The 25904-nt window shown below is 42.9% G+C and overlaps 1 protein-coding gene across 7 annotated transcripts in view; it reads left to right on the top strand.

Annotated features, from left to right (window-relative positions):
- The window catches only part of ARHGEF7 (Rho guanine nucleotide exchange factor 7), a 202310-nt gene that overhangs the window by 68352 nt on the left and 108054 nt on the right, over window positions 1–25904 (top strand). For all 7 annotated transcript variants that reach the window (XM_034758145.1, XM_034758150.1, XM_034758152.1 and 4 more), the window contains exons 3-4: window positions 11985–12069; window positions 17474–17604. In XM_034758145.1, the coding sequence (XP_034614036.1) occupies window positions 11985–12069; window positions 17474–17604 (216 nt within the window). The remainder of the gene's footprint in view (window positions 1–11984; window positions 12070–17473; window positions 17605–25904) is intronic.

Here is a 25904-nt window from a genome sequence, read left to right as displayed (position 1 = left end):
TGGTTCTCCACTTGTGAAGTAACTCCCTGCTCTCCATGTGTCAGTATATAATGCCTGCATCTGTAACTTTCACTCTATGCATCCGAAGAAGTGATGTTTTTACTCACGAAAGCTTATGCCCAAATAAATCTGTTAGTCTTTAAGGTGCCACCAGACTCCTTGTTGTTTTTGTAGATACAGACTAACACGGCTACCCCCTGATACTTGTAACAGGATGATCTACCCCTTTAATAGCTCTGGGGTTGGGGAGGAAGGAGGGAGGGACAGGTGTTGGGAATCAGCTGATTAGCACCTCATGATTGCCCCGCACTCTTAGCTGGACAATATAAAGGAGAACTCCTCTCCATGAAGGGGGAGGAGGAGTCATGTGAGGATGTTCTCTGGTAAACAGAACTGGAGGTTGCAGGCAGTTTGTCTGTCCCCATGTAACCTGTGAGGTTGGAAAGGGCCCTACCCATTTACTACCAGAGGACCCAATGTTCAGGCCAATTTGAAACTTGCAACAACTCAACAAATTCTTAAAGAAGATAGGGTGACCATGCAAAACTATCTTATATTATCCCTTCCTTGGATCCTGGGGACTGATATGCTGCCCTTGATTTAAAAGATGCCTATTTCCTTGTGGCAATCAATCAAGCTCACAGGAAGTATCTCTGATTTCTGGTAAATCAAAATCATAATCAGTTTACTGTACTGCCTTTCGGCTTGTCAGCATCTCCTAAGGTCTTTACAAATGTCATGGCAGTAGTAGTGGTGTTCCTCTGAAGATTGGGAGTTCAGATTTGCCCCTACCTGGATGGCCAGGGGCTGGTCCAGACTACAAGTACAGTACAGTGTTGCCCTGATCCAGGGCTGGTGCTTCCACTAGGTGACCCTACGTGATCGCCTAGGGCGGCAGGATTTGGGGGGCGGCATTTTGCTGCCCTCGGCAGAAATTCGGCGGCGGGGGGGTCCTTCTGCTCCTGGTCTTCGACAGAAATTCCTTCACTCGCTCTGGGACCTGCCGCTGAAGTGCCCCGAAGACGCGGAGCGGAAGGACCCCCACCACCGAATGCTCAGAGGAGGAGCACTGCCGCCTAGGGCGGCAAAAATCCTGGCGCCGCTCCTGCTCTGATCCAGTCAATATTCAGTGCCCTTGGACTGTTAATCAATGCAGAAAAATCTCCTGTCCCTGGGCTATAGATTAAAGTTTGTATGGGCTGTACTGGAGTCATCTCAAGGCAGGGCCTTTCTTCCAGGTTCCAGGCAATCTGATCAATTGTTTAAGGTTTGAAGGCACATCAGGTCACAACAGTGCAAAACTGTTTAAGGGGTTTGGGTCACGTGGCCTCATGCATGTATGTGGTTCAATATGCCACGCTGCGCCTCAGGACTCTGCAGGGCTGGCTGCCATCAGTTAGACTCCATGGTAAGAGTGTCCTCTCATGTCCTCACCTCCCTAGATTGGTAGACTAATCCAGCCAACGTAAGTGTAAATGTTCCGTTTGCCCACCCAGAATCGACCCCCACACTAGCAATAGAGGCTTCTGCTCTGGGATGGGAGCCCACCTGTGTTCTCTACGGATGTCCGAGAACTAAAAGCTTTGAGACTGGCGTGCCAAGTATTTCTATTACAGATTGGGGGAAGCAGCCTGTTTAGTCCTCACAGACAACTCAGAGGCAGTGTTTTACCTCAACAAGCAGGGAGGAGCCCGCTGTTCTCCACTCTGCCAAGCAATGGCTCTGCTCTGTGAGTTCAGTATTGCCAACTTGAAAGATCTAGAAGCTTCTTACCTGCCGGGGGTACAGAATGACCTACCAGACCATCCGAGCCATGGGTGGGCAAACTTTTTGACCCGAGGGCCACATCTGGGTATGGAAATTGTATGCTGGGCCATGAATGCTCACGAGGTTGGGGTGTGGGAGGGCTTGAGGGCTCTGGCTGGTGGTGCAGGCTCTGGAGTGGGGCCAGAAATGAGAGCAGGGTGCAGGAGGGGGCTCTGGGCTGGGGCAGGGGTTGGGCTGGGGGGAGGCGAGGGGGAAGGGCTCCGGCTGGGGGTGTGGGTTGCGGGTGCAGGAGGTTGCTCCGAGCTGGTTTGAAGGGCAGGAGGGAATCAGGGCTGGGGCAGGGGCGCGGGAGGGGATCAGGGGTGCAGGCTTTGGGTGGCGCTTACCTCAAGCAGCTCTCAGACGCAGCAGCATGTCTCCCCTCCAGCTCATATGCGGAGGCGCGGCCAGGTGGCTCTGCACGCTGCCCTGTCCGCAGGTGCCGCCCCTGCAGCTCCTATTGGCCGCAGTTCCCGGCCAATGGGAGCTGCGGGGGTGGACGAGTTGGGGGGGGCAGCATGCGGAGCCCCTTGACTGCCCCTACATGTAGGAGCCAGAGAGGGGACATGCCGCTGCTTCTGGGAGCCATGCAGAGCGGGGCAAGTCCGCTCCCTGGCTGCAGTGCCAGAGCGGGGCAAGCCCCGGACCCTGCTCCCCAGCAGGAGCTTGAGGGCTGGATAAAAACGTCCGGAGGGCCAGATGTGGCCCCTGGGCCATAGTTTGACCACCCCTCATCTGAGCAGATGGTTTGATTCACCACAAGTGGTCTTTTTGCCCAGTTGTGGCCAGATACATCTTCCACTGGTGGGGGTTTCCCCAGGTAGCCCTATTTGCAACAAAGTCCATTCGACAGTGTCACCATTTCTGCTCCCTATGGGGTCACAGTCCAGGTTCCATAAAAAAAACATGTTTTTTTTATGATGATGTCAGGCAGGCTCCTCTTTGCTTCCCCACCAGTCACGCTAATTCACAAGGTATTACTACAGATAAGATAGGACCAGGCCAGAGTCATAGTTATCCTCTCAGTATAGGCCCATCAACACTTGTTCTCCGCTCTCCTGGTACTGTCAGTGATATCTCCAATTTCAGTTCCACTAGATTTGGACCTAATCCTCCAGTATCATGGTCTCCTACTCCACTCGAGCCTACAATCGCTTCACTTACCTGCATGGCTAGATACTCCAACTCCATGGCTAGATATTGTATAGCAGGCCTAGAATCATAGAATCATAGAATCATAGAATATCAGAGTTGGAAGGGACCTCAAGAGGTCATCTAGTCCAACCCCCTGCTCAAAGCAGGACCAATTCCCAGCTAAATCATCCCAGCCAGGGCTTTGTCAAGCCGGGCCTTAAAAACCTCCAAGGAAGGAGACTCCACCACCTCCCTAGGTAACGCATTCCAGTGTTTCACCACCCTCCTAGTGAAATAGTTTTTCCTGATATCCAACCTGGACCTCCCCCACTGCAACTTGAGACCATTGCTCCTTGTTCTGTCATCTGCCACCACTGAGAACAGCCGAGCTCCATCCTCTTTGGAACCTCCCTTCAGGTAGTTGAAGGCTGCTATCAAATCCCCCCTCATTCTTCTCTTCTGGAGACTAAACAATCCCAGTTCTCTCAGCCTCTCCTCATAAGTCATGTGCTCCAGACCCCTAATCATTTTTGTTGCCCTCCGCTGGACTCTTTCCAATTTTTCCACATCCTTCTTGTAGTGTGGGGCCCAAAACTGGACACAGTATTCCAGATGAGGCCTCACCAATGTCGAATAAAGGGGAACGATCACGTTCCTCGATCTGCTGGCAATGCCCCTACTTATACAGCCCAAAATGCCGTTAGTCTTCTTGGCAACAAGAGCACACTGTTGACTCATATCCAGCTTCTCATCCACTGTGACCCCTAGGTCCTTTTCAGCAGAACTGCTACCTAGCCATTCGGTCCCTAGTCTGTAGCAGTGCATGGGATTCTTCCGTCCTAAGTGCAGGACTCTGCTTGTTGAACCTCATCAGGTTTTTTTCTGCCCAATCCTCAAATTTGTCTAGGTCCCTCTGTATCCGATCCCTACCCTCTAGTGTATCTACCATGCCTCCTAGTTTAGTGTCATCTGCAAACTTGCTGAGAGTGCAGTCCACACCATCCTCCAGATCATTAATAAAGATATTAAACAAAACCGGCCCCAGGACCGACCCTTGGGGCACTCCACTTGAAACCGGCTGCCAACTAGACATGGAGCCATTGATCACTACCCGTTGAGCCCGACGATCTAGCCAGCTTTCTATCCACCTTACAGTCCATTCATCCAGCCCATACTTCTTTAACTTGGTGGCAAGAATACTGTGGGAGACAGTATCAAAAGCTTTGCTAAAGTCAAGAAATAACACATCCACTGCTTTCCCCTCATCCACAGAGCCAGTTATCTCATCATAGAAGGCAATTAGGTTAGTCAGGCACGACTTCCCCTTCGTGAATCCATGCTGACTGTTCCTGATCACTTTCCTCTCCTCTAAATGTTTCATAATTGATTCCTTGAGGACCTGCTCCATGATTTTTCCAGGGACTGAGGTGAGGCTGACTGGCCTGTAGTTCCCCGGATCCTCCTTCTTCCCTTTTTTAAAGATGGGCACTACATTAGCCTTTTTCCAGTCATCTGGGACCTCCCCCGATCGCCATGAGTTTTCAAAAATAATGGCTAATGGCTCTGCAATCTCACCCGCCAACTCCTTTAGCACCCTCGGATGCAGCGCATCCGGCCCCATGGACTTGTGCACGTCCAGTTTTTCTAAATAGTCCCGAACCACTTCTTTCTCCACAGAGGGTTGGTCACCTTCTCCCCATGCTGTACTACCCAGTGCAGCAATCTGGGAGCTGACCTTGTGCGTGAAGACAGAGGCAAAAAAATCATTGAGTACATTAGCTTTTTCCACATCCTCGGTCACTAGGTTGCCTCCCTCATTCAGTAAGGGGCCCACACTTTCCTTGATTTTCTTCTTGTTGCTAACATACCTGAAGAAACCCTTCTTGTTACTCTTAACATCTCTTGCTAACTGCAACTCCAAGTGTGATTTGGCCTTCCTGATTTCACTCCTGCACGCCTGAGCAATAATTTTATACTCCTCCCTGGTCATTTGTCCAATCTTCCACTTCTTATAAGCCTCTTTTTTGCGTTTAAGATCAGCAAGGATTTCACTGTTTAGCCAAGCTGGTCGCCTGCCATATTTACTATTCTTTCTACACAGCGGGATGGTTTGTTCCTGCAACTTCAATAAGGATTCTTTAAAATACAGCCAGCTCTCCTGGACCCCTTTGCCCTTCATATTATTCTCCCAGGGGATCCTGCCCATCTGTTCCCTGAGGGAGTCAAAGTCTGCTTTTCTGAAGTCCAGGGTCCGTATTCTGCTGCTCTCCTTTCTTCCTTGTGTCAGGATCCTGAACTCGACCATCTCATGGTCACTGCCTCCCAGGTTCCCATCCACTTTTGCTTCCCCTACTAGTTCTTCCCTGTTTGTGAGCAGCAGGTCAAGAAAAGCTTTGCCCCTAGTTGGTTCCTCCAGCACTTGCACCAGGAAATTGTCCCCTACACTTTCCAAAAATTTCCTGGATTGCCTGTGCACCGCTGTATTGCTCTCCCAGCAGATATCAGGGTGATTAAAGTCTCCCATGAGAACCAGGGCCTGCGATCTAGCAACTTCTGCTAGTTGCCAGAAGAAAGCCTCGTCCACCTCATCCCCCTGGTCTGGTGGTCTATAGCAGACTCCAACCACGACATCACCCTTGTTGCTCACACTTCTCAACTTTATCCAGAGACTCTCAGGTTTTTCTGCAATATCATACCGGAGCTCTGAGCAGTCATACTCCTCTCTTACATACAACGCAACTCCCCCACCTTTTCTGCCCTGCCTGTCCTTCCTGAACAGTTTATATCCATCCATGACAGCCTACTTGAAAGACATTCAAGAGATCCTGCTAAATAGTAGAAAGCCTTCTTTTTCTGCCTGGTCTTGCTAGTGTGAAGTATCACTGACCTGATCCTTCAGCTCAACATATTGTGGACTACTTATTATATCTGAAACACCAAGATTTTGCAGTTAGTTCCATCATCTGGAAGCTATTTCAGTGTTCCAGTCTAAAGTAGACAATCACTTTATTTTTTCCAATGACATGTGCATAAGAGTTTTAAAAGGCTTAGTCAGATTATACCCTCAGAGACAAGACCCAGTTCCCCCACAGGATCTCAATTTAAGATTGTCAAGAATTAGGTTCTCCATCTGAGCTTGTTCCCGTTCTCTGCTGCAGCAATCAATGAAGGTGGCGTTTTTGGTGGCCATTACCTTGGCCAGAAGAGTAGGGTAACTATGGGCATTAATGTTGGGGCCTCCATATACAATCCTTTTTTTTTTTTTAAGGACAGGGTTTACCTGTGTCCTCATCCGAAGTTCATCCCAAAGGTAGTTTCTTCTTTCCACATCAAGCAATTTATTTGCCTGTATTTTACCCAAAGCCACATACGAGCAGAAAGGAACAGTGTTTGCATACTTTGGATGTCGGGCGATCCTTAGTGTTTTATCTGGACCGAACCAGGCACTTTCATACATCCTCCCAGCTGTTTGTAGCAGTAGTGGACAGAATAAGAAGTTGGTCAGTGTGCACCCAGAGACTTTCTTCCTGGATTGTATCCTGTATACACATGTACTATGACTTGGCTAACGTTGCTCTGTCAGACAGAGTCACAGCTCATTTGATGAGGCCACAGTTGGCCTCGGCAGCCTTTCTGGCACAAATTCCAATTGCTGACATTTGTAGAGTGGCAACCTGGTCCTCTGTCCACACATTTGCCTCCTACTATGCTGTGGCTCAAGACTCCAGAGACTATATTAGAGTTGGATGAGTTTTTCTCCAATCTAGATCCCGATCCCACCTCCTTTTCTTACTACTTGTGGGTCACCAGGAGTGGAATGCACTTGTGCAATCACTCAAATTAAAAATGGTTACTAACTTGTTCCATAACTGTTGTTGTTTGATATGTGTTGCTCATCCGCCTGTCCTTCTGTATCTGAGTTCCAGCAAGAAGGAATGGAGGGGTGGGGGGGTTAAGACCTAGTGCTGCATGGCAGCAGGAGGAGTTTGAGTCAACCAACGGGTACCGCTGAGGGGAAAAAGTTTCTGACGGCCATGCGCTGGGTGCACCGACACTGAGTGGCATGGACGCGTACAACATGTCTCAAAGAACAGTAATTACTGAACAGGTTAGTAACTGTATTTTGTCATGGCTAGACAGCCTTTAGAAGGGCTGCTTTGCTTCTAGTAAAATTATATATTACTCACCAGCAAAACCTTCCTCTGTCTTCTCATTGTCTCTCTGTCTTCCTGTGAAGTCAGACAGACTAGATGTGCTTCCTAGTTACAGTTTCTAGATGACATTATGCATGCTGGAATGACCCATTAAATTGTTCCCAGTATCCCATATAAGTCTCAGCATAACAGGAAACTTAAGGCTTTTTTACTTCCTGCTATTCTTGAGTTAAACTAGTTTTGGTGAAGAGCTTTTTGCTGTAGGAGAATCCACAATGAAGGTGAGCTTAAATATACTTACGCTTTTTATTTTAGACTTGCATAAATTTGTTTTCCAACCTTTGTCCACGTTTTTAAACTGTATTTTAAAAAAAGAGAAGTTAATTCTTTATATTTGATCTAATGTCTTTCTGGGGCATAAATTCGAACGCTGTTGATTTACATGGCAGGACAGAAGCAGAAAATTCTTGTTCCTCAGTGTATAATGGATATGGGCTCATCTTTATGAGCAAAAGACTTACTTTTTACTAAAAAAAAAAAAAAAAAAAGTTTAGGAAAATTGAAATTGAGTCACTATTTGTAAGCAATACCCTCCCATCCTTTTATTTTAATTACTGCCTTAATAAAACAGTCCTTCCTTCTGGTACCAGGTTATGAAGCATTTCTGATGTCTACTTACTGTTAGAATCCCCAGTCCAATAAAGGGTTCTGAAAGCACAAATTATAGTCACATTGAAGTCAATAGGACTTTGTGGGAGTCAGAGTCTGCTCTTGTGGACCCTCTTATAGGATCAGCACACTGTAGTTTCATACCTCTATTACACTTCGTAATTTATGTCCACTTAAAAGCTACCTCAGTAAACACATACTTGCAGGAAGCCTGAATCTTTGTAACTCTTTCAGCACTCTTTATTTTTCCAGATTGGATGCCAAATTAAAAAAACAAACAAACACACACATCAGCAAGTTGATTTCCAGTAGAATATATACAATCTATGCCGTCCTCTTAATACTGTGTCATCCTGTGTCCTTTTTTCTTGTCTCTTTAACTTAAAATGCAACTTTTGCCAAAAGGGCAAAATCAACAAATTCTCTGTTCCCTTCTGATAGAGGCTGGCAGTGTCTCGTTCACTTACATTGTATATTATATATGTAGATTTTTTTTTTTAATACTTTATCTCATGTTTCATAGTTGGCATCACATACTCGCAGCTGGGGGATACTTGAGAGCCCCTTATTATTTCTTCCAACTTTAAATAAGCCTAGATGTTCTTGAATTGTCTTTGGTATGGTGATATTTAAAGAAGAGGTTCTCTGGGATATTTTATACAAGTTGTAGTTGCTTGGAGGACATTAGTACTTAGCCACTGACTAACAGCTTGATTCTGTAGGCATACAGAGCTTTTGAGCCTTGACTACACCAGTGGCTCCCAGTCTTTCCAGACTGCTGTACCCCTTTCAGGAATTTGTTATGTCTTCACCTCACCTAAATACGACTTGCTTTCAAAATCAGGCATAAAAATACAAAAGTGTCACAGGCACCCTATTACTGACAAATTGCTAACGTTCTCATTTTTACCATATAATTATAAAATAAATCAGTTAGAATATAAATATTGCACTTACATTTCAGTGCGTAGTATATAGAGCAGTATAAACAAGTCATTGTCTGTATGAAATTTTAGTTTGTACTGACTTTGCTAGTGCTTTTTATGTAGCCTGTTGTAAAACTCGGTAAATATCTAGATGAGTTAATGTGCCCCCTGGAAGATTTCTGCGTACGCCCAAGGTACGTGTACCCATGGTTGAGAACCATTGTACTACACTATGAAAATTATCCATTGCTAACAACTGGTGTCAGCAACCAGTGCAGCTAAACTGGAGCTGAACGCTGTTCGGCTGCACATAGTCAAGGACAAACTGTGGTTTTGGCAGCCTTTTTTTATTTTTTGGTAATCTAAGCAACAGTGCAGGTAAGAACATCTTAAATATAATGAATCCTTTACAAAACACTTTCTTTATTAGGACACTGCCTGGCTAACAAAACCTCGAAATCTGTTCCACCTTTATTAGAAAATCAGCTAAACCACCAGTTCTCAAACTGTAGGTCGGGACCCCATTTTAATGGGGTCACCAAGGCTGGTGTTAGACTTGCTGGGACCCAAGGCCGAACCTGAAACCCAAGCCCCACTGCCTGGGGCCGAAGCAAAAGGGCTTCAGCCCTGGGCAGCAGAGCTTAGGGTACAGGCCCCCTGCCTGGGGATGAAGCCCTTGGGCTTTGGTTTTGCCTCTCGTGGTGGTGGGGCTTGGGCTTTGGCCCTGCCCCCACTTGGGGCGTCAGGGCTTGTGTGGGCTCAAGCTTCGGTCTCCCCTCCTGGGGTCATGTAGTAATTTTTGTTGTCATAAGGGAGTCAGTGCAATGAAGTTTGAGAATCCCTGAGCTAAAAAACTGCTTTGTCAGTCCCATAAATGGTCACTTGAGATAAGTTTCAGTCTGCATGACTTGCATGGCTTCTCATTTCTTAATTCCTCTCTCCTTCTCTTCCCCTGCCCTGAAAAAATACGATCTTTTCATTTCCCTTCTATCTGAGTTCTCTCTTCAGAGGTACAGACTCTTTCAGACATGCCTGTGGGGTGGGTCTCTTATCAGGAAAATAAACAGGAGCTTGTTGACTTTGTAGATAAAAACTGCTGTGCTGCAAGAGACTGAGATTCTCTCCCTGTCTTACATCAGACAGAGCAACTATAATAGTGCAGGCATTGTTGTCCTCTTTCTGATCTTCCGCATGAGAATTCCATAACTCCTTTCAACATGAATAGGGTCATGTGCAATATCTGTTTTCATGAGGTTTTTGTTAAGTTTTACCATTACCTCAAGCAAATGTTCAGGGTCATTTTTGTTTGCAAATCCAGATGTTTCATGTCCTCACCTAGTTTTGCAAAGTTTCAAGTGTGTTTTGTCTACCGAATAATTATATTTAATTACAGATTTTGTGAATTTAGATTCCTCTCCAGTAGTTTTGTGTTTAAAAAAAAAAAAAATTGTCTGAATGTGATTTAGCTGCTAAGTTCCAGTGATTTGACGGTTCAGAACAGAAAACTTTATTGATGCATTGTCTGGGGACTCATGTCTTCTGTGTCTTGTAGACCAGAGGCAGTATCAGTGCTTTATGGATATAATGCACAATAATATAGTACTTCATAAAGCACTTTGAGAAAAGTCTGTATGGCATAAACTACCGTGTGTGCGTGTAATATGTATACATACATTAATCAGTCACCACTGTAGTGGAAGCATATCTCAGGTAAAACACAGCAGCCATTTAGCAGTACAGTAAGAATAGATTTAAAAATGTTATTGAAGCGAATGTTAGAATGATATAATACACAAGTTAAGGAAGGAGTGTCTGTACATCTGGGTATAGCACTTAAATTATCCAAAAGTACAAAGTTTGGTTTAAAAGACATACAATACATATAGTACAGGGGTGGGCAAACTTTTTGGGCCGAGGGCCACATCTGGGTGGGGAAATTGTATGCAGGGCCAGGGCAGGGGGTTGGGGTGCGGGAGGGAGTGCAGGGCGTGGGAGGAGGTGCAGTGTGCAGGAAGGGGCTCAGGGCAAGGGATTTGGGCAGAGGAGAGGTGCGGGGTGTATGAGGGGACTCAGGGAAGGGGGAGGGGTGCGAAGTGCAGGAGGGGGCTCAGGGCAGGGAATTGGGGTGTGAGGTGCAGGCAGGGGGCTTAGGGCAGAGAGTTGGGGGGTGGGGAAGCGCTGCGGCTCCGGGGGAAGGTGGGGGCGGAGGGCGCTGCGTGCACTGCCCTTGCTGCGCCTCCAGGTACCTCCCCTGACTCTTCCATTGGCCGCAGTTCCCTGGTCCTGGCCAATGGGAGCTGTGGGGGGTGGTGCCTGGAGGCAAGGCCAACGCATGGAGACCTCTGCCACCCCGCCTGGGGGCCGCAGGGATGTGGTCCCAGCAGCACCGCGGGCCGGATCTAAAGCCCTGAGGGGCTGGATCCGGCCCGTGGGCCGTAGTTTGCCCACCCCTGATATAGTACATAATCAGGAATAACTCAAATTTAGATTAATAAATTTAACGATACAGTTTAGATATTAGCATCCAAATATTCCGGTACACTCAAGAAAAGTTAAATACAGAGAGTTGGTTGTAGAAAACAAATATAGCAATGAGTGTAGATTGTCCCTCAGTAACCGAGCATTTAGGATAGGTTGTCCCTCGCTAGATATAATCCATCAGAGAAGTATTCCAGTTAGTTTCCCGACTGCTTCTCAACGGCACTCCAGATCATCTTTCCTGGTATTGCCAATGTCCAGTGATGTATTCTAGAATAGATAGATGTTCCTCAACCACCTGATGGTGTCCGATACCATGAGCTGCTGCATCAGCCGAGTGTAGTGCTGATTCCGCATTCCCGCTCATTACTGGGGTCCCATGCACCCAGGGCTCTGACCATCAGTGCATGTGTTCAAACCTTGTAATCCTCCATCAGATACAATGGGAAGAATAACTTTTTCTGCTTGAAAACTATAGAGAGAATCTAGGTAGGCAAACTGTAATTACCAAAGCTGGACTAATTCTACATCATTATAATTAACCCTCAAATATCTTAAACTCACACTTCCATATCTCACTGTGCCCAAGTAGAACTTTCTATACCCTGTCTCTAGTCTAAAATAAAACAAAAACAAGCACACTAATTCTTACCTTGTATTTTTTTTTTAAAAAGCTACTACAAACATTTGGTAAGAAATGTTTGTACTTGTACTTGTGTTTGTTTTTCTCATTCCTGGTAACTGTAGACTTACCTAGCTTTTAATAGTATTTTCTCAGTGACTGGTGTCCTAATGTTATTTTCCTGTTCCTTTTCAGACTTTTGATGCAAATGATCTGTATCAGGGACAGAACTTCAGCAAGGTTCTCAGCTCCCTAGTTGCTCTAAATAAAGTAACTGCAGGTAAGTAAAATCTGTTCTGCTTTGATGCATACTGTGGGGAAGGGGATCTATGATGTCATCCTTAAGCAGCTCAGATAAATTAATATAATTGACATGTCCAAAAATGCTGCCAATGGTCCTTTTGCAGAGATGTTTTCTCTTTATATTTTCTTCATCTTCCCATGTATTAGTCTTGCATTGTTTTAAAGGAGCTTGAAAGGATTTGTCAGTATTGTCTAGTTTGTTTTTAGAGGAGGTTTCACAGTGAAGTAAATGTGGAGGTTTTTAATTTTTTTTAAAAAGTACCTGATCAGTGTGTGTGTTTCTTTAGATGCTAGAAACATACACATTGGGTCCAGTCCTGCAATCTTTACACATGGGTCAATTTTACTTAATTGAAGTAGATGATACCACTCACATGAATAAAGTTTGCAGGATTGGACTGATTGCCACTAAAGACTTTCTCCTTCCTTATTAAGTTTCTTTCTGATCCTGCGTGGAGTCCATAATCCTGTATTTATGACAGGGCACTGTTTTGTCATGAAAATGTTATGAAGTAATCATTAGGTCATCATATTAGGTATCAAAATGAGGAAGAGAAGATGAGCTTTAAGGACAAAGGCCCTTATTTAAACACTCCAAACTTTTAAGAAGAGAAAAGTTTTGTATAAATGGATGTAAAGAGAAGTCAGTTGTAAGTGAATTTTCCTTAGTATGACAGTAACTCTTCAAATGCAATTTCTCATTTTTTATTGTGCTCATTGTTGTTATGTTCATGGCATAAACACATCGAAGTTAGATAAAAATATAAATACTCTTGCTAGAAAGTAGCAACGTACCACTACTTTATTTCTTAGAAATCAGATCAATAACACAAAAACCCTGAAACAGACACAAAACAGTCTGCTCTCTAATACAGAGAGGCACAATCCACCCCATCTTACTATATAGGCTTTCTGTCTGTCTGCAGACTAAGTCAGATGTCGCACACTTTCCTGTAGAGCTCCCGAGCTTGCAAGCAGGACTAGGAAACGCCCTCTCTTCCACTCTGAAAGTAATAGACTGCAGTTCCAACACAGCCCTCAATATACCACACTCATCTGTTGTATTACAAAAGGAAAATTGTGTTTTTGTTTTACATCAGAAAATATTTGTATTGCACTGGCTTAGTAGATTAGTATGAACAGATATTCAGCTGTGTAAACCAGCATAGCTCCAATGGAGTCACCAGCTGACCGTCAGTCTAAGTCACAAGTGTGAATGCGGACCATTTCAGTATTCCTTTAAAGTTGCTACCATCCAGTGGCTGTTGTGGTCTGTGTGTTAAATACCGTACGTTGTTGCTCATGTTTCAAAAGGGAGAACAAAGACTGGATGCTCTGGCAAGCTGAACTGTCCTTTTACTTGTAGAATGGCCAGAGCTGTTAAATATCCGAGGCTGACTCCTCGTCCAATCAGTTACTTTTCCGATTTTAATGGGGAGAGTATGTGGGAGGCACTCTAGGCAGTATTTCAGTGGTTAGTCCTGGTGGACTGCTGTCATGATCCCCAATGAGTTCTTAATAGTAATTAATATGTAGCTATTATATAACACTTTTCAGTAGACCTCAGAGGAGGTCAGTGTCAGCCCCATTTTACAGATGGGGCAGCTGAGGCACAGGGAGGTGACGTGACTTGCCAATGTTCACCCAGCAGGCCAGTGGCGAGAATAGAATCCATGTCTCCTGAGTCCCAGTCTATTTCTCTAGCCATTAAGCCGCACTACCTCCCTCAAAGACTCTAACCATAGAGACCTTTCCAAGAGCACAGTTCCCAGCCTATCCACAGGCACAGGGATATGGCTAGAGTACTAGTCAGTGAGATCGAATGCTACTATGCCAACACTCATTCCAACCGTATTTCTATAAGCACACATGGGATGGGGATTAGCACACTCCAGGCAATGTCCTATGATCACAGACTACATTGCAGGAGGATAGGAGAAACTCTAAGGGGATAGAGGGGAATCAGGGATGGGGGAAAGTTGAAGGAGTGAAAGTGGGGAATCAGAGAAGTGGTAGGCATAAGGTGGTGAGATTCTATGCAAATGAGGCAATGCATAGTTGATAAAATATGCAAATTATAGTAGTCCATCAAATTCTGTATTTTATGCAAGTTTAGCAGAAACTTTTTCAAAAGATTTTAGTGGAAAAATGACTTTACTCTGGAGCATTTTTGCAGAATTTAATTTGTTTCCACTAACTCAAAAATTGGGGGGAGAGGGGGGAAATGAGCCTCCTATTTTTTCCCCTTTTTCTATTTTTTTTTTCGTTTTGGCCTTTTCGTTTTTGCAGTGGCTGAAAATAATTGTTTCTTGTCCATTTTGGAAAATCATAAACTTTTCAGTTTCACAAAAGAAAATGGGGCAGGGGGGGATTAAAAAAAATCATGAACAAATTAAACACAAAATTGATCAATTTCAAATCCTGGAAACTACAAAACAATTTCAAACTTTTGAAAATTGTAAAGAATCATTTTCCTCTTTTTGACAGCTCAACGTACCAGATATGAGTGGTCCCTCCTGTTTGGCATTGGGGTAACATGGACAGGGCATTCTGGCAGTGCCCTTGCTGTTGTGTACTGGATAACATTTTGCAATGGAAAAATAGAGAGTGACAGGCATTCCTTAGGTTGCCCAAACTAAACTAAAAAAAGAAAAGAGAAGAAAATAGAAAACATTATCAGCAAAGCAAATGTTATCATAGATCTTTACAATATGGATACAAGAAACAGTTAGTTATATTAAAGATATTATGCAAGTACTACACCAGAGCAAAACTGCAATGTTTTCTTATTATATGGTAGTTGCAGACCTCAACAAAAGTCCTGACATAGTAACCCTGTTTTCATGGAAGAGAGAATTTCAGGACACAGCACTCATCTCTTAAAAACAGGATTTACATATAAGAGGGTTTCAAAGTGGTCTTCCCACCACATTCAATACAAGCTGGATAACAAAGCAATATATCAAAGAGGAAATACCTGATGATCTCCATTTGCAAAGCAGGAAGTGGGGGGTAGGGATTTCCATCTGGAAACACAGAGATGAACTGCCTCCAGGTTTACCACTGGATTTGGTGACCTGTCGGTTCCTCTGCTTCAGTTCATTTACAAATTGCAAATATGTTTTCTTTTTTCATGGTAATATATGTATCGCAAAGACATTTCAGGTCACGGTTATCCTTTCTCTAAAATATCTTGCTCTCTGTCAGTTCTCATATCTGGAATTTTAAAGTTGACTATAAAGAGTATTAAAATAACCAAGACAACTACCTTGGTAGTAAACTTGTGATCCATAAATGAAATGTTCTGTCTTGTGCAATGTTGTCTAGTCCCTCGTGCTCCCAATGTATCATAAAAAAATTAGAGCTTAGGCATACTACAAATGGAAGAAACCCCCAAACCTATTTTAAGCTCTTATATTAACACAGAGATTAAAAAAAAAAAAATTAGCGTAGGAAATTTCTAAACTGTTTGGAATATAAGTGCTCCATTGATTTCAAGTTATAGTATGTAGATGTCAAGCTGAATAAAATGTATATTTTAGTGAGAAGAGAGAAAAATAACTCTAATAATGCACCAGTTAAACACTATGCATTTGTAACATAGTATATTTATAGGTTTCAGAGTAGCAGCCGTGTTAGTCTGTATCCGCAAAAAGAACAGGAGTACTTGTGGCACCTTAGAGACTAACAAATTTGTTAGTCTCTAAGGTGCCACAAGTACTCCTGTTCCTTTTGAGTATATTTATAATCTTCCTGAAAGATAAAGATGAGTCGTTGGTACAAGATAAGAGTATTAGGAGAACTTCTTGAAGGAATTAGAGCATCCTATGAATTCGACAGTCCTCTGCTTCCCTGCTGCTCCATTCATTCTTTCACCATACATACACCCCTCATTACATTTCTGCCACACCAAATGAGCTGCTTTACCCTCAGATTTAATCTGACATCGAATGGTGGGTGTCTTACATTTCCTTTTGTTTCTGTACATGGCACTGCCGGGGAAGTGCAATTGCTATAGACTCAGATTGCAAGCTGTGTGTCTGTTTCAGTCTGCTGCTGAGAAAGTGCCATGTGCAGGAGCATAGTTGTTTCTCCACCAGCCAACAGAACGTCCATGCTACAAACAAACAGGGGCGATGGTAGAGAGGCCCAAAAAAAGGGGAAGAGTTGCCTGGTAGCCTACTAGTACAGCATCAGAGCTGGGATGAAATCGATTACCTTGCTGTTTGGGATCACTAGAGCCAAAGTTGAGATCAGAAGTGACTTTGTGTTGCTGTCTGATGAAAGAGCAGCACCGATGAGCTCTAAAGAAAGCGGAGTGCGGCACTCTTCCTTTGGATGGAAGGTCACAGCTGTGTGGTCTGTTGGGAAGGAAACAAATGAAGAGATTTAAAAAAACAAACAAAAAGCCCACCACCACAACACTCCTCCACCCCCAGCAACAACCTAAGCCTCGATGGAGCGAAAAAGGAGACAAATTAATATAGAAAAAGGGGGCAGTGGAAAGTGTTTTGTTTTTTTTTAATTAAATGATGGCAGAAATAAAGGGTGTGGATGAAAACTAAATGAGCAAAATTGAAGCATCAAAGAGAGAATGAGTGGGTAGGAGGAAGAGGGCAAAGAAACAGATATAGCTTGCTTAAATATAGGCAAAAATAATGTATTTGAGTTTCTTTTGACTATCAACTGAAAAGATGTTGGTTATTAGACTCTTTAATTTGACTGCTAGTGGATAGAAAATGAGAAATACTTTCAATCGTTTCGCTCCTCCTAAAATTTTGGAATCCATCCCCCACCCTTCCTGACCTCCATAAAAATGTGTATGAAGAAAACTGCCACTGTCACAGGAGATTAGATTAAATTAGCCCCTTGCAAGTAATGGGAGTTGATTGAAGATTGAATTATGACTGGAATCACTTGAAATCGTGTAACCAGTGTAGGTATTAAGCATAGTTTTTAATTGACATTCTAATGTACCTTGTTTTGTTTGAATAAATATTTTAACTTCAGAAATGTGTTTTTCATAAGAGAAAAAGACTGGTATGAATTTTTTCCCAAAACCTTTAATTTTCTGAAAATATAATAGGGGAAATTAGTCAGTTTTCATTGTCCAGATCAATGACTTACTATATTATGGTTGTGTGGAGTTCCTCTGGCGTCTCTTGATTTTTTTTCTTTTTAGGCCAAGATTTTCAAACTTGGGTGCTTAAGACTGGACACCTAAATCCACATTTAGGTATATTTGATCTTATTTCTTGTGTTCAGAGGTATTGAGCACCCACAAATTCCCTGGTTCTGCTTTAGGCACTCAAGCTTGATCTTGGTGTGTAAAAAGTGTATATAATTTCTGCAATTCTAGTATTTTGCTGTCATCTCTACAGACATTGGGCTAGGAAGTGATTCCGTATGTGCACGGCCCTCATCTCATCGGATAAAATCTTTTGATTCCCTTGGATCCCAGTCTTTGCACAGTAGAACTTCAAAACTCTTTCAGGGACAGTATCGAAGTTTGGTAAGTTCTGCTGGAATTTAATCATGTTCAAGGATTTTTTTTTCTCTTTATCAATCTGGATTAAAACAGTGTTGCAAGCCAAGATGGGTGAACCCAATTTCACAAGTCCCTGACTACTCTCTTGCTCTTGCATACATATAACTGGGGCCTCTAAAGTTACAGTGTGTTGCAGTGGCTTTTTTTTCATTCTCTTCTGAGATAGTCAGTCTTCTGCATGCTCGCAGCCAGAAGTATTTCTGTTGTAACACTAAGCACTTCTTGTTGTATGCCTGCATACATATTTTTTTATTTTATTATTTTTTTTAAATAAAGAAGCACCTCTCAAAAGGGCAAATTTTCCATCTCCTCCAATGGGACTGTGCCATCCCAACTCTCCAGGGTTTCCAAGGGAAGGGAGCCTCCTCTAAAGCTTTGCTCACTCAGTCCCGGTGGAGGCAGTTTGGAAGATCTCCCAGCCACTTAGCAGTTTTGGCAGCCTGTACACTGAGACCCTGGAGCCCCCTACCCCCTTCCCCCCAACACATGGTTCCAACATACACAGAATCACATTGTTGAAGTGTCAGGTATACACATCTTAAGAATCTGTGTTGCAACACCTAATATGGGGTTTACCACCAATTGAGAATCTCATAGTTAAAACAGATTTGTAGCTTTACAGGATACACAGAGGACAAGAGACTGCTACCAACAGCAAAGTCCTCAAATAGCTCCTAGTTCCTTCTTACCCCCAAAGTATGCTGGCCTGAGAGGTTCTGTTTTTGTGCACTTGTAATAATTGATTCCTCAGCAATAGCTATAGGATCACTGTGATACTATGTGAGTGTACGTGTATACGTCACATCCTCTGAGCAGTTGACTTCCCACCATGTTTTGAACACATTATAGTCCGTGTATAGTCAAAAAATGTACCCTCTTGCAGGTGGGGACATGTGAAACCAGATTCAATTTTTTCAAGTTTTTTCTTAAAACTCCACTGTGGGAACATCTATTGCAGGACATCCCAACCCAGTGAAATTCTAGTTGTAAGACTCCTAATTACTGAAGCCATGGTATGAAAACTGCCTTGGCCTGTGTAGGAATATACAGCCTGTTCTATAAAGGAAGTAGTGGTAGTTTTTGGCTGGCTTGGCCATTGGACTCACTTTCCGATTTAGAGAGAGCAAATGTGGAGGCATGCCACAAAACACTGTGTGGGCTGCCCTCACCACTGGTTTTCCAAAATCAGGTTGTTTAGCAGAGAAGTCATATACCAAAATGTACCTTCCTGTTCTGACACTTCCAGGGGGAACCTGGGGTTGTGAGGCATCTCACTATCACCTGCCCTTCACGTGAGGAAGCCTTGTCTGTGCCTGCTGGGGGTCAGCTCCCCAACTCTGGAGGCCCCATGCACTCTCTCCTAGGCCTCCCAGACCTCTCTGTCTCTACAGGTTAGCGATAGGCGCACTCAAACCCTCAAGCTCTCCAAGTGTTATCCTCCTTTCATGAGCCAGACATGCTGTCAGCTTGCCTCCTAGGCGGATCCAGTGTGGCGCTTGGCACTCCAAGATATACCCAAACAATCCATTGTCTTTATTTTAAAGTAGGACATGCTCCTGCTGTTTGTTCCATCCTGTAGACTTTCTCTGTTGTAGATTTTGCAATCTCTTACTGTATGTGGCTCAGTATGTAAACAGGCATACTCTGTAAGGCATACGATACACAAATGACCAGACGAGAGAGTTGTCTCTTATCTCCTGCCTGAAAGAAACATTCCTGAGGTGTGTCCCCCTTCTGGTGGAGTTAAACCAGGTCAAGACCTTAAGAATCTTTTCAGTATAGATACTTAACTCCTTAAATATTATCTGTACCTATGTTTTGCATGATTATGCATAGAATCATTGAATATCAGGGTTGGAAGGGACCTCAGGAGGTCATCTAGTCCAACCCCCTGCTCAAAGCATGACCAATCCCCAGACAGATTTTTACCCCAGTTCCCTAAATGGCCCTCTCAAGGATTGAACTCACAACCCTGGGTTTAGCAGGCCAGTGCTCACATGCTACCTTTCAGTGAACTAATATGCATTCATGAAACCCAGGGGATCCCTGTATAGGCCTGTGCACCCTGTGTCCACTTGCCAGTTGGTACCAAGAGGTCCCTGTCTCTCACTTGTCTCTAAACAGTATGGAGCTCCAAGAAAAAGATCCCTTTCAGCAATGAAAAAGTTTGAAGGAAGAGCCCAGACCTCCTCTTTTAGTTCATGTTTGAAGAACTGTTTACTGACTGGTATGGGAAACATTAACACAATGTAAATCTGTTTAAGCCTTCATCCCGAATGTGGCTGTTTCTAGGTTTTCCTCCAGAGACCTCCAAGTCTCAGGCTCTAGATCCCTCTTATCAGAAAGTCTCACTAACCTCTCTGGTGAAGTTAACAAGCTGCACCTGCTGGAATGAGTTAGTAGAATTCACTCAGCTGCTTTATAGGGAGCTGTAACTACTACGAACAGGGTGGGTTAACGGAAGTAGCCTGCGTTCCTAGATGGAGTCCTTGGGCCTGTTTTTTCCTCTCTCGCTCCTACTCCCTCACACACATGATTAAATAGTATACGTGTGTGGTGTGATTTAAAGGCTGTATCTGCATGAGCACATGTGTGCGGGGTAAACTGATTAATTATACAAGTCATCCCATATGAGGGTAGATAAACCATTTGTACTACAATACAGCCTGATGTGTTCTATATGGACCACATAAGTTACAGAAAGTACTTTGGAAATGTGCTAGGGCAGTGGTTTTCAAACGTTTTGTATTGGTGACCCCTTTCACACAGCAAACCTCTGAGCGTGGACACCCCCCCCCCCACTGCTTATAAATTAAAAATGAGGGGGGTAATTTAATTAAATGGGGGCTCCAGGCCTTCAGCCCCATGGAGCTGACAGCTTGTGACCCCCATGTAACCACCTTGCACCCCCCTGATGGGGCATGACCTGCAGTTTGAGAACCACTGTGCTAGAGCTTAAAAATCCTTGCCACTGTTATTCTTCGGCTTGTAAAGCCAGATGCCTTCATTATTATGAATCCAGCTGTAGAGGACTTCAGAGAGAGAAAATATTTAAACTAATATATGTAAAACACTTCTATGCAACATTGCTTTTCTGTTCAGAAATGCATCTTGATTTTAAAGTCTTGATTTTACTTTGTGTGATCTGGTGCTTCTATTCCAGGGGAATAGAAATGAGTGTTGTGTCCGCCAACGTGTGTGTTTGGTGTAATCACAGAGTGATCTCTGAAATGGTGAAGACTGAATAAAATTAATGTTTATAGGTTTGGAAAGCCTGGAACTGGTATGGGACTACATTTTGATAACGACAATGGCATAAAAAAATTCTCGCTTGGAGGAGCCCCAGATCCAGCATTTTGCTTTTCCACTTTAGTAGTCTAAGATGAAATGGGCCATTGAATGAAACGTTAAGAATAATAATAAAACTAATTGCTTACGCTGAGCATAAATTTAATCTTGTTGGTATTACTGAAAAGTGGTGGGATGATTCCTAGGGTTGGAATGTGAAAATCAAGGGTTATAATCTATTTAGGAAGGATTGAGTAGGCAAAAAAGAGAGGGTAAGTTTGAGTGGCCCTCCTCTGTCAAAAATGGCATTGCCTGTTTGATCTTGAATGCTTATGGATGAATGTCCTAACAGATAAAGCACAAGATGGGGTATTGTTGTCTGCTACAAGCACCTGATCACGCAAAGTAATCGGATGACTGGCCCCTTTTGCACCTATCTATAATGTATAGGGAAAAAAATCTACATGATCATAGGGAACTTCAGTTAGAATCTCACATGTTGGTGGTCTCATGCTTCCAGTATTAAAACAGCCTGGGAACTTCTAAATATCATAGATGATAGTTTCCTAATTCAGAAAGTGTTGCATTAGATCTCCTCTTGACGGATACAGAGGATCGGGAATTGATTACATTTATAATGTGCAAACAGAATGAAGTCCACACCAGTGATATATATACTTCATACTTTAAAAGGATTAACTTCACAAAACTGAAAATAATTACGAGCCAGATCAGCTAGGAGGAAAATTTAATCAGAAAAATATGAAGGATAATTGGGAATTGTTGAAGAATATGTTACTAGATGTCCCAAAAGCCACAATCCCACAACTGAGAAAGAAGGCCATATTGGTTTAAAAAAAAGAATTGGTTTAGAGGGGAAGTGAAGGCAGCGCTCAAAAATGGAAGAATTGGGAATTTGATAGTCATGAATATAAATCAGAAGCTATAAATTGGAGAAAATTAATAAGGGACACAAGCAGAACTGTATAGTCAGCAGAGTTAAGGAAAATGACGAGTTTTTAAGTATATGAGGAACAAAAAAAAACTACAAAAACAACTAGGAGTCTGGTGGCACCTTAAAGACTAACAGATTTATTTGGGCATAAGCTTTCGTGAGTAAAAACCTCACTTCTTCGATGCATCCGAAGAAGTGAGGTTTTTACTCACGAAAGCTTATGCCCAAANCATTTATCAGAGGGTAGCCGTGTTAGTCTGTATCTACAAAAACAACTAGGAGTCTGGTGGCACCTTAAAGACTAACAGATTTATTTGGGCATAAGCTTTCGTGAGTAAAAACCTCACTTCTTCGGATGCAGATGTTACTGTATTTTTTATCCTATGGTCCATCCTGTGGGAGGTGGATAATGAAACCTTCTGTAACTTTCACTCTACGCATCTGAAGAAGTGAGGTTTTTACCCATGAAAGCTTATGCCCAAATAAATCTGTTAGTCTTTAAGGTGCCACCAGACTCCTAGTTGTTTTTGTAGATACAGACTAACACGGCTACCCCCTGATTAAAAAAAAACTAACAGGTATTTTATACATTATAGATGTAAATGGTGGAATTATCAATAATAATGCAGAAAAAGCAGCAGTGTTTAATAAATATTTGTTCTGTATTTGGAGAAAAAACAGATGATGTAGTCATATGACAGCATTCTTCCCATTCCACTAGTATTTCAAGAGGATGCTACACAGCAGCTACTAAAAGCTAGACCTTTATAAATTATCAGGTTCATATAACTATCCAGGCATTTTATAAAAGCTGTCTGAGGATCTTGCTGAACCAACATGTTGACTTTTTTCCAATAAGACTTGGAACACCAGGGAAGTTCTAGAAGACTGGAAGAAAGATAATGTTCCAATATTTAAAAAGAGTAAGCAGGATGACCTAAGTGATTATAAGCCTGTCAGTCTGACATAGAGCCCGTGTGAGACAATGGAGTGGCTGACAAGGGAGTTGATTAATAAAGAATTAAAGAAGTATAATATAATTAATGCCAATCAGCATGAGTTCATGGAAAATAGATCCTATCACTGGTTTTTTGCTGAGGTGACATGATTGATAAAGATAATAGTGCTGATGTAGAATACTTAAATGTCTGTAAGGCATTTTGCTTGGTAGTGTATGACGCTGATTTAAAAAAAAAACAACCTAGAAAAATATAAAATTAACATAGCCCACATAAATAGATTAAAAGATGGCTAACTGATGGGTCTCAAAATGCAGTTGTAAACAAGGAATAGTATTTGAGCAGGTGTGTTTCTGGTGGGGTCCTGGAGGGATCAGTTCTTGGCCCTATGCTGTTTAACATTTTTATCAGTTACCTGGAAGAAAATGTAAAAACATCACTGATAAAGCTTGCTGATGACGCACAAATTGGGGGAGTGGTAGAGGTCACTGATAGAGGAAGAGTAGAGGTCACTGATGCAGACAGATCCGGATTGCTTGGTAAGCTGGATGTATACAAACAATATGCGTCTTAATATGGCCAAATATAAAAGTATACACCTAGAAACAAACAACGTAGGCCATACTTACAAAAGGGAGAGTCTATCCTGGGAAGCAGTGACTCTGAAAAAGATCTGCGGGTCATAGTGGATAATCAGGTGAACATGAGCTGTGGCCAAAAGAGCTATTACAATCCTGGGATGCATAAACAGGATAATCTTGAGTAGGAATAGACAGGTTATTTTACCTCTTTGTTTGGTGCTGGTGCGACCACTGCTGGAAAACTGTGTCCAGTTCTGGTATCCACAATTGAAGAAGGATATTGATAAATTGGAGATGGTTCAGAGAAGAACTGTGAGAATGATTAAAGGATAAAAAAACATGTTTTATAGTGATAGACTCAGGGACCTCACTCTATTTAGCTTATCAAAGAAAAGGTTAAGGGATGACTTGAGTCTATCATTACCTATATGGGAAACAAATATTTAATAATGGGCAGAGAATGGAGCAGAGAACGGTGTAACCTGATCCTTTGGCTGGAAGTTGAAGCTAGAGAAATTCAGACTGCAATTAAGGCATACATTTTTAATGGTGAGAATAATTAGCCATTGGAACAATTTACTGCCACTCATGGTGAATTTTTATGCCATTGTCATTATTAAAACATGGTTGCAATGATCATTTAAGTCCTATCCCAATTCCAGGCCTTCCAGAACCTCTGAACAAATTTTATTCTGGAGCAGTCTCTGTTAGTCTTCGACATAAGAACAATAGCAAAAAATCGTTCTGTAATTATACCAAAAACAACTGAAAGGCAAACACTTTGACAAGAAGGTTGCACCCATTGAAACTAATAACATACACTCATAGACTTTAAGGCTAGAATTGTGACCTTCTGCACATCCCCGGGCTACAGAATTTCACCCACCCACTCCTCTGATAGGCCCATAAATTATGGGCGAGTTACTGAAGACCTGAAATCTTGATTTAAAGACTTCAAGTTACAGTCACCCACCATTTACAGTAGTTCAAACCAGCAAGTGGCCCGTGCCCCATGCTGTAGAAGAAGGCAAAAAAAAACAAAAAAAACCAGGGTCTCTGCCAATCCAACCTGGGGGAAGATTGCTTCCTGACCCCAAATATGGCGATCAGTCAAACCCTGAGCATGTGGGTGAGACCCATCAGCTAGACATCTGTAAAAGAATTTTCTGTAGTAACTCAGAGCCCTCCCCATCTAGTGCCCTATCTCTGGCCATTGGAGATACTTGCTAATAGCAGTTGTGGAGGGACCATATGCTCATTTTAGGCAGCCTCATTATATTATGCCCTTCGTGATTTTATCAAGCTCAGTCTTGAAACAAGTTAGGTTCCCCTCACTCCCCACTACTCCCCTGGGAACCGCCTTGCATATGGCACAAATCAAACAAAGTAATGATTGAAACACTTCACCCTGCGTTTACTCCTCCAGTTAGATTTAAAGTTGCAGGTTTGCTAATAGATGCTGCAAGTGAGGAAATAGAGGAAAAAAAGAATCAGCACTGATACTAATGTAAGAGGGTCGGTTGAATACAAAATACGACCTGATAATGGCTATAAGCATCCATACAGGCAAATATTTTTACTACTTGCTGCCACTGATTCTGTGTCTCAAAATAAATTCACTAACTATTGTGTCCAGGTTTTTGCTGAAAACACCATCCCAGAAAGCAGAGGAAAAATATGACCAGGATGTGACTACCATTTGCTCAAATAATGAAAATAGAATGAATAAAAGAGAATTTCATGAGTGTCGTCAACCTAAACTTCTGAGCCAAGGACTATTTAATATCAATGAGGAAGAAGTAACACCTAACACAAACCTAGAACACATTGTGAATGTTCAAAAATACTTCTGCAACCACCATTCTTACGTTCGAAGAATGGTTGTTTTAATAAATGTATCACATAGTAATTGTGTTACTTCCAATAAACCTTTGTGGGTTTTTCCACAACAGGGTTGTCATGATTTTCCCCAGTTTAACTAGAATTTAAACACTTCAATCCAAACTCTCCAGATCTGACTCTCCTAATGTGATGTATTACAGAAACAAGTTTGAGATGCAAACTCTGACATAGATCTAACTTTAAGATTTTGGTTCAGGTCCATCTGTTTTCCCTTCCTCACCCCTCCAGCCTCTGTCTTGGAAAGAGCATTTTTCCAGTGAAGCAGTTCTGTTTCTTGGTAGCTGTAGGGTTACCACACTTCCGGGTTTTCCCAGACATGACCTCTTTTTTGGTCCTCTGATCTCCGTCTGGGCAGATTCTTGAAATGTGAAGAAATGTCTGGGATTTTTTCCTTGCTTGTTGCAGATCAGAGAGACCCATCTCTGGAGGGCCATAGCTAGGCTCTTTAGCTCCTGGGGCAAGCAAGCATACTTGAGCTCCCTGCCCTTGGGTCCCTGTCATTATTCCACTCCCGTGGCTTTGCGCCCTGGGTCCCACTTGCCCTGGCCTGGTTACGGCCCTGTGTCTTCTCCGCGCTCC

This window comes from Trachemys scripta, chromosome 1, assembly GCF_013100865.1.
Source record: "Trachemys scripta elegans isolate TJP31775 chromosome 1, CAS_Tse_1.0, whole genome shotgun sequence".
NCBI classification, from domain to species: Eukaryota; Metazoa; Chordata; order Testudines; family Emydidae; genus Trachemys; species Trachemys scripta.
The sequence above is the reverse complement of the archived record's forward strand: the minus strand, read 5'-3'. Positions and strand labels throughout refer to the sequence as shown.